Below are 9907 nucleotides of genomic sequence, written 5' to 3'. Positions count from 1 at the left end.
GGTAACACTGTTGCGCAAAAAAAAAAAAAGAAAAAGCAATCATCATTCTGGTGTGCATTAGCAGGAGTGTTGAAAGAAAGACATGAGAAGTATTTCTTCCACTCTACTCCATGCTGATAAGGCCACAAATGGAGTATTGTGTCCAGTTCTGGGTGCCACATTTCAGAAAGATGTGGACAATTGGCAAAAGTCCAGAGGAGAGCAACAAAAATAATTAAAGGTCTAGAAAACATGACCTATTAGGAAAGATTGAAAAATTTGGGTTTGTTTAGTCTGAAGAAGAGAAGACTGAGGGGGAGGGAGCATCCTAACAATCTTCAGATACTTAAAAGGTTGTTACAAAAAGGAGAGTGAACAATTGTTCTTGTTAATCTCTAAGGATAAGACAAGATGTAATGGACTGAAATTCCAGCAAGGGGGGTTTAGGTTGGACATTAGGAAAAACATCCTAATTGTCATAGTTAAGCACAGGAATAAATTATCTAGGGAGGTTGTGGAATCTCCGTCATTGGAGGTTTTTAAGAGCAGGTTAGATAAACACCTGTCAGGAATGGTCTAGTTGTTACATGATCTTGCCTTGAGTGCAGGAACTGGACTAGATGACTGCTCGAGATCCCTTCCAGTCCTACACTTCTATGATTCTGTGACAACAAGCGAATGTACCTCTGCCCAGACCTGACTGTAGATGACAGAATTTCCCACTTTTCAGAGGAATGTTCCATGTGGACCACAGACAAGTGGGTAAGTGTTAACTTTAATTTTAGAGGGCTGGCTTATTATAGGCATGCCAATGATCTGACCAGAAGATAATTAGGTTCTTATCCCAAAATTAGGCTACAGAATTACAAAATTTAGAGAGTTCAGTACTTTATATGGACCCTCCAGCTGTGCAGCAAGGACATTCACACTGAGGACAAAGCCAGGCTTTAGAGATATTTATTAAAATAAAGGAAAAAGTTATCAAAGCTTCAAACCACAATCAAAAAGAAGTAATACGGTTCTATAGGGACTTCTGGTATCATCCCTTACAAAAGCTACTTAGACTAGCATACTCACACCCTTCCTTGGGGACTTGGTAGTGGGAGACAAAGGACCATCCTTGTCTCTGACATGCCAACTGAGTCCGATGGTCCAGGTTCCTCAATTCCAAGATGGTGGAGATCAGGGTCAAGTGTTGAGTAGCTAAGCTATATTGCAAAAGCTGAGTTGATAGCTAAACAAAAGAGAACTTTAAGCTAAAAGAAGGTAGCTCCATATGTTGGTTTGCCCTCTTATAGGGTATTGGCACTATCCTGAATATTCATGTCAGTGTCCAACCTTCCATGTCCAAATCTTATTTCCTCACCCACATAAATCTGAGGGTACACTTATTCTATAGGCTTGCATATTCTTACATATTAATAACATCCATACATATTAATGCCGATTATCTCATTCTTGAAACTATTACCTTGGCCTGATCCATTACTTCCATGTTCTTGTGATGTACCTTGTGGTTACTGGTATCCCAGAATTTTAGTAAACACAGTTCCCCAAAGTCAAAAAGGGTAACTGGTAGGCCATTTATCTATGACAAAGGTTACATCCACTTATGCTAACTTGTTTTAGCTAATCATACTGGATACAAGCCTATAGGTTCCTTGCATTACAGCCACATATAATGAAGTAATGTCTGCTGAAATTACTCAACACAAAAATATAAGCCAAAATAATATAATTGATCAAGCCAATAGAGAAAAACAAATGATATATCAGGCTAGCCCCATGGGTTACAAGTCAGAGTGTGAATTAGGGGTAACTCCTGCAAGTCACAGGCTTCACCCCATCCTTTCTTCATCCAGACTCCTGTATCCAGTGATTCTGCACAGCACAAACTGATCTGGACTGAGATCTACCAGCTGATGGACAAAGGAGCAATGGAAGGAGTTCCCTTAGAAAAAAGGTTCTCAGGATTCTACTCCACCTATTTGTTGTTCAAAAGTGCACCAGGGGGAGTCAGAGCCATCCTCAACCTGAAATAACTCAACAAGTGGATGAAGAAGACAAAATTCCAGATGGAGATCCTAGCTTTGATGGTATCATCCCCATCCCAATGGGGACCTCCTAACTTTAGTGAATCTGGCAGAGGCATATTTTCATATTCACATTTGCCCATGCCACTACAAGCTTCGCTTCTGAGGTTTGCTGAACAGCACAGACCACTACCAGTACTGAACTCTCTCATTTGGTCTCCGTGAGCCCCCACGGTCTTTACAGAGATGTTAGTGGTAATGATAGCCAGAGTCAGGTTGCAGGGTTCCCTTTCCAGATGATATCCTGCTTAGAGCTCTGACCCAGTCTGCAGTGCACACCACCACAATTAGGATTCTGGATCTCTTGCAAGTACCCAGTTTTGTAATAAACATCAAGAAAATTTCCTTGAGTCCCTTGACAAGGATATCTCACATACAAGTGGACATAGAAACCTTGTTGGCAAAAATCTATCCATCACTTGAAAGATTCCAGGAGATCCAGGATCTCACTTTCACACTACGAGAGTGCATGCAGCCAACCATGGCTCAGTGTTTTCAGCTTCTGGGCCTCCTAATGTGTACATAAGGATCACTCCATGGGCAATATCACACATCAGATGTCTCCACGTTTTCCTGCTCCCCTGAGCCCATGAAAGATCAGGTGCTGGTTCCTAATTAGGTGCGTGACTCCCTAAAATGGTGGAAGGTCCCAGGAAACATCCACAACAACCCCCCCCCCATATGCCTTCCAGACCCTCCAGTTCTCACAAACTGATACCAGGACCCCAAACTACGTAAGACATTAAGAGTCGTGGGGAGAGGAACCACAGCATCAGTCTCCTAGAGTTGAGAGCACCCTCTGGAGGTTCCAGAGCCACCAAGAGGAAAATCACATTCTGTTCAGTCAGACAACACAAAATCATACAATAGACAGACTATTTCTTTTTTTAAAAGCAGGACTGTAGCATGTAGTGCAGAGCTAAAGTGAAATATATTCACTTCCACTGCTGCCTTTAATTGCATAATTTTGTCACCACCACAGATCTTTCTCAAGTGTTTATGATTACAGTTGAGTAAACCATTGCCTTTACTGTCTTTTTTTTTTTTTTTTTTTGGAACCAGAAAAATAATCAAAATAAGAAGCTAAACTAATGATAGGGCTTCAGCATAAGCTAAAACAAACAACGTCAAGTAATCCAGCCTTAACATTTGACTTGCTTTAAAATAGTTCCAATTCTGATGAGGAACATTTTCTAGACTCTGAAAATATTCTGAGGTTAACTATTGTTCTTAAGCAATGTGGGGTGGGGAAATGACTCTGAACTACTTTACTCTGCTCTTACAGATTGGACTAGCCAATAAACAGAGCACAGGTTAGTTGCATTAACATTAACCCCATTCCAAGAACAATTCTGAAAGTATTTGTATCCCTTTTTAAAGTATAATATTTTGATTTCTTCTGAAATTTGAATTATTGTTATCTTGTAAGAATTACCATTAAAATTCATATTAAGGAATATGGCAGAAGATATTTAAATAAAGCACAAAATATATTTCTAAAAACCAGTGGATATATTAAGTAAACTAATACTAATGATAATTAGTTTCAAAAAGTGTATGTTAGTAGGGTGCCACTGGAATGGGAAAATGACTTAAATGGGAAAACAGATGTTCTGGTCACATTTCTTTAGAAACCTACATTTAGGCACACAGATAGGAAATGATCAGGTAAGAAATTTTCCATTTTGGTAGCAGCAACGATCACAATTCTGTTATGTCTGGACTGCTCCCCTCCATTCTGCTGTGTCCAGAGGCGGTTCAAAGCTGTGACACGGCCTGTGCTGGCCATGCCTCCTCCTCCCACTTGCCACCAGATGAGTCATTCCGAAGCTGTGTAAAACTTGTAGAAAGATATTAACAACAAATGCCAACTCATGAACTATGTACTGTAAGCAACTGTCTGCATAGTAACTGTCCAAACAAAATGCTCACCCCGTTGGCTAACGAGCCATCCAGGGTGGGTAGAATTGTAGGGGAGACTGCTAGCAGAAAGGAAAGTATCAGGTTAGAAATATTCCATTCTGCTGTCCAGAGTCTCCCATAATTCTATTACATCTGGGAAGTAGCAAGCAGGAAACAGAAGTAGGGAGGGATAAGGAGAAAGTAAAATAGAATGAGTTAGAAAACGAATCTCCTCCCATGAAGGTTGCTTAAAAGGCAGTACTATTACTGGGCCACTGCTTGTAGCACCTTCCTGCTGAAGGAGATCTCTATGGAAGACAGCATCTGAAAGCGGTGTTAGTTGATGCTCATGTGGCAGTTGGTCTGCAGCCAAAGGCCTGCTTTGAAAGGGAGAGTTGTGTGATTCCACCCCGAGACAGGAGAAAGCGAGAGGCTTTATAACAGGGTGTGTTGAGCCCTGTAACTGTGACACCAACCATTAAAAAAATGGTTTCCAGTGCACAAAGTAAACAAGATACAGAACAATAATTTTGATTATATTAATAGGTGTAACTTTTAATAACAGATAAAAACTATTCAGAGAAGCAGGATATTGATGTTGAAAGTGTGCTTTAAAGGAACCTTTAGTGTTAATAAATGCGATGTAATCACACCTTCATCATGACCAAAGGACAGGTATGAAGTGAGCATAAAGCTAAATATCCCCTAGCTATATAAAAAACCAAAACATTGTTTAGTATAAATATCAGAAGGAAACTTGATGCATGTGTATTTGGGGAGGACTCATTTCCACAGGAGATTAATCCAGGTATGTTTATAACATGTAGTATTAACCATACTTGTGGGATAGCTGAAAATAAATTACCCTTGATGCACAGTGAATTAAACACCATTTTTACTTCACACTACAGGGTATTTTCAAGTTTAGATGCAGTCTATAAATATCTTCAAAGTACTTATATGTGTATTAAACTTACAATCCTTTTGATTTCCATGCTCTGTCTAGTCTGTAAAATATCAATTCTTCCATTTGTTTAAGCTTCACTGAAGCATAGTACTTATCTGTTAAATGTAGGGTAATTACTGATACATTTGATGTGAATGTTACTACAACCTTAGGGAGGGCAGAATATGATAAAGGCAACTTTCAGAGTACTGAGTGAGAGGCACAGAGGTTAAAATGTGCCAGAGGAGCAGAATGAGACAACCAACAACTTTGACGGTACAAGGTAATTTTTACACCACCCAATGGCTGTTTGGTGAGATTAGTGAAATCTCATTGCTCTTAGAGAGGTGTCCACAGACAGTAGTATTTGTGCTGTAAAGAGCCTAGTTACTTACTGTGCATATATTGCAGGGCAGAAGCTAAAGAGTTAAAAAGAAACTCTCTATAGGCAGGTTATTCCATAACTACATTCTGAAAGTTTTTCCTGTATCTTCTTATGAGGCATGTGGGATGGCATGTCAAAAACAGGAAGTGGACTAGATGGAGCATTGGGGAGATCATATGCATCAATTCCTATGACACACTGAGACTGACCTACCTCCTCAGTCTTTATAAGTGGTGCTTCCAGGTCAGTATTGAGATACATTGCCAGGATAGTGTGGGGTAGCTTGCAATTTTCATAGAGTGGGTGTGTTGATTGGAAAATAATCTCTCCAAATACTGTCAATTATAACACTTTTCATGAGCATAAAAAGAGGCTACAGGTACTTTGGATATAGTAAGTATTACTGTTTTCTAGAACAAACACACTTCTGCTATAAAGTGTGTTTGTGAACCACTGTTTATATACTTGTCATTAAATAGTGAGAGAATAGTGCAAAACAATACCCTTTCTCTATTTCATCAATAAGTACTTCCTCTAAGAATTAGTAAGGAACACTAAGTCTTTGATATATTTAGCAATTTCATTCAGTAAATTATCGGTAAGGCAAGTTAAGAAAAAGATGGCTACAAATCTGAAATTTTTTAAAACATGTCCAAAACATTTCACTGTGGGCAGTAATATAAAGTGTACAAGTTGCAGGCTTTTATTCTAATCCAAGATCTCTGTGCCAATATATTTTATTTGATATAATAAATTTGTTATAAAAATATACACTATTGTAAGACATACTTTGTTCAATGAATACAAAGTAAATGTTTACCCTTTTAATAAGTAACAGTTGCTTTTTTTTAAACAGTTATTCACGTGATAAAGTGAGGGTCATTTCTAGGTAAAATTTACATACTAAATTATATTTGCCACATAGTGCAAATAAATCACCATCCCAAATACATTGCTCAGAACAGTGAACTCTACAAATTTAATAGTCCCATTTTCATAATTTTACTTTTTCTTGCGTTTGAGAGAGGTGTGTGAACTCTCACTTGCTGCTGAACAGAGGAAGCAATTTTCATAGATGCTTTCTTTACAAGGGACCTTTCCACAGCTCCAGGTTTCCATAACAACAGCTGTGCATCCTCTCCACCAGTCAACAAAGAATCATCTGTCATGTTCCAGTAGAATGAGCGAACTGTAGCAGAGTGCCCTCCAGGAAGGCTGCCCACAAGGCTCAGTCCATCAATGCCACAGTTTATTAGGTGAATGTTCCCCATAGCTGTTCCACCAACAACAAACAATTTGTCTGCCTTTTCATGGTACAAGCCACCTATCAGATAGTTTAAGTTGCTATTTTCAATGAAGACTACTTCTCTGACATCCAGAATCTGCAACAATGTCATTGGTTCCTCAGTATCTATTTGAGTAAGATCCCACCAACAAAATCCTTCAGTGTGTGTCATGCAATATACCTGTTTATAATCTTTCCCAGACCAACCAATAAAACTTACCGATGAATTCGAATTACAAGTTGCAATCAAAGCATCATCTTCATTTTCCTTGTTAATATCAAACACATTAACCAATCCATCAGTTGATCCAGAGACTACCAAATTGGGTTTGATAGGATGGAAACGTATTTTAGTGATATCATCATTGTGAGTCTCTGAATAGGTTCCTAAGGGCTCTTTAGCTGCGCATGCATAGTTTGTATTACTTCTTGCATCCCAAAACACCATGAATGTGTCCTCTTCAACTTTTTCTGTCCCAGCACAAACTATAAGATCACTGCAATTAATATCAAAACTGATGAAAATATTCGAAGGATAACCACGGAATGACTGTACAGTTTCCTGAGTAGCTAAGCGAATATCCCAACATTTTATTGTGCCATCACTGCATGCTGAAAACAACATATTCTCACTTGTATGAGCAAATCTGACTCCATTAAGTAACCCAGGATGGCCACTATACTCCCTTAGCAAGTGTAACGTTTCTCTATTATATACTTTAATTGATTTATTGGAACATGAAACAGCAACTAAGTGGTTGCTTTCTGCTTCGACAGATTTTGAAACATCTATATCCAGTAAGTAAGTGGGGTCTCCATTTAGTGCACAACGTTTTGCTATTCGCAGATTACCAAACTGTTCTTCAATCTTCTCCATAGTGGTTGTCAGAAAGACTGTACCCAAAGCTGGTAGGAATCTGCAATACATCAAATCCCAAATATATTATTTGAATTAAACAAGTTTCAATTATGCAGAAATTCCAGCTCTTAAAAATCTCTGAAACAGCAACTTTCACAACAGATCTCATGCATAAAAGTAGGTTTAAATTGTTCTTACACCACAGCTAGTGTCATTTGATATATACAGAAGATAAAGCAGAAGTAAGTATGAATACAGCAGCTTGCTCCATCAGGAAACCATTCTGGTAAAACGTATTTTAAGGTAAGTATTTTAACTAAGCCTATAAAATCTTAATTGTTCTCTTTGTGAATCATTTGCAAGTTGTTCTAGCCAAATTTGCTTAATAATACTCATAAGTAGGAAAGCAACGTTCCTGACAAGTGGAAAGACACTCAAGTCAACACCCTAACCTGCTGAGCTATATGTAATATTACCTGAAATGCTACTTGGCAGTATGATGGTCAGTTAGGGTCGGATTTGCCTAAGGATGGCAAGATAGGTGCCTTGTGGGGTTAACAGAAAAGCTTAAACAGGGTAGATGCCTAACTCTCATTGGGACTTAGGCAATTAACCTGCTTGGGTGCTTTTCTAAACCCCATGAGGCACCTATCTGCATTTTTACACATCTAAATATATTTGTACATCTGGCCCTTAATGCAAAGGGTAAAATAAAAAATTAAAATACAAGTACTACAGTACATTTTTGTTTAAGGCAATCCAAGGTAGGATAACTTAGGAGTCATGGGATGAAATTGAGCAACAGAGAACAGCTTTTAGATTGTGGAACTGTCACTGAAGATCAATGGTGAATGTCCTATAGCAAATGAATTTTAAAAATAGACTGTATAAAGCACTTAATACACTATAGATAAAAACCTTACATTCAGATGCAATTTCTTCTGTGACATTACTGAACTGTCCTGTAAATGTAAGCTATTTCAGTAAAGTGCACAGGTCCTAAAATGTGCAGATTACTCATAAAAAAAATAATTTCCTAACATGAAAAGAATCCTATTCCAAAATATATGAAGTGCCCTACAGGAGATCTCTTTTTACCAAGCATATCCTGTTTTCTGTATTATAAAGCAGTAAGAAATTGTGAAACTACAATACAGGGTTGATGCCAATTCTGAATCAGAAAACTTAACACAGCCTTTAAATTGAGATAATTTGCCATGATGGCCAATTTCTAAGTTTCTGTCCGTTTACAGACTTTAGCCACTATAAAGGAACAAAAGTTTCTGAAATTTCATTTGGTTATGAAAACTTAACAGAAGTCAGACCACATGGCTGGCAAAGTTTACAGGATGGGCTGAGCTTTTTCTTTTTAAATAGAAATCAGCAACATAATTTCAATAAAAGTTATCTAATTGAAAAACCATATACCAAGTTCTGTGGGCCCAATTCTCCCTCCAGTGCCCTTCATCTTGTATAGATATTTATGCCATTGTAAATTGAGTATAAAACATTATTAAAATAACTCCCACAGATTTCACTGACAGCTTATGCAGACCCAGAAAACAGCAACTACTTGTGTCAACTGACCATTTTGCATGGGCTGGGGATTTGTGCAGAGGGAAGGGAATGACTGTCAGGAGGTAAGTGTGTGGATGGATTACAGAATCATAGAATCATACAATATTAGGGTTGGAAGGGACCACAGGAGGTCAACTAGTCCAACCCCCTGCTCAAAGCAGGACCAATCCCCAACTAAATCATCCCAGCCAGGGCTTTGTCAAGCCTGACCTTAAAAACTTCAAAGGAAGGAGATTCCACCACCTCCCTAGGTAACGCATTCCAGTGCTTCACCACCCTCCTAGTGAAAAAGTTTTTCCTAATATCCAACCTAAACCTCCCACACTGCAACTTGAGACCATTACTCGTCGTTCTGTCATCTGCTACCACTGAGAACAGTCTAGATCCATCCTCTTTGGAACCCCCCCTCAGGTAGTTGAAAGCAGCTATCAAATCCCCCCTTTCTTCTCTTCCGCAGACTAAACAATCCCAGTTCCCTCAGCCTCTCCTCATAAGTCATGTGTTCCAGTCCCCTAATCATTTTTGTTGCCCTCCACTGGACGTTTTCCAATTTTTTCACATCCTTCTTCTAGTGTGGGGCCCAAAACTGGACACAGTAGTCCAGATGAGGCCTCACCAATGTCGAATAGAGGGGAACAATCACATCCCTCGATCTGCTGGCAATGCCCCTACTTATACAGCCCAAAATGCCATTGGTCTTCTTGGCAACAAGGGCACACTGTTGACTCATATCTACCTTCTTGTCCACTGTAACCCCTAGGTCCTTTTCTGCAGAACGGCTGCCGAGCCATTGGGTCCCTAGTCTGTAGCGGTGCATGGGATTCTTCTGTCCTAAGTGCAGGACTCTGCACTTGTCCTTGTTGAACCTCATCAGATTTCT

The 9907-nt window shown here is 39.0% G+C and overlaps 1 protein-coding gene across 1 annotated transcript in view; it reads right to left on the bottom strand.

Moving 5' to 3' along the window:
• Window positions 1-5863: 5863 nt before the first annotated feature.
• WDR89 (WD repeat domain 89) overlaps window positions 5864-9907 on the bottom strand; it is a 40707-nt gene continuing 36663 nt past the window's right edge. The window contains 2 exon segments of the mRNA XM_073349897.2: window positions 5864-6336; window positions 6339-7507. Coding sequence (XP_073205998.1) covers window positions 6308-6336; window positions 6339-7467 — 1158 coding nt within the window. The 5' untranslated portion in view covers window positions 7468-7507 and the 3' untranslated portion in view covers window positions 5864-6307.

The sequence above is a fragment of the Lepidochelys kempii genome, chromosome 6 (genome assembly GCF_965140285.1).
Source record: "Lepidochelys kempii isolate rLepKem1 chromosome 6, rLepKem1.hap1, whole genome shotgun sequence".
Taxonomy (NCBI): domain Eukaryota; kingdom Metazoa; phylum Chordata; order Testudines; family Cheloniidae; genus Lepidochelys; species Lepidochelys kempii.
The sequence above is the reverse complement of the archived record's forward strand: the minus strand, read 5'-3'. Positions and strand labels throughout refer to the sequence as shown.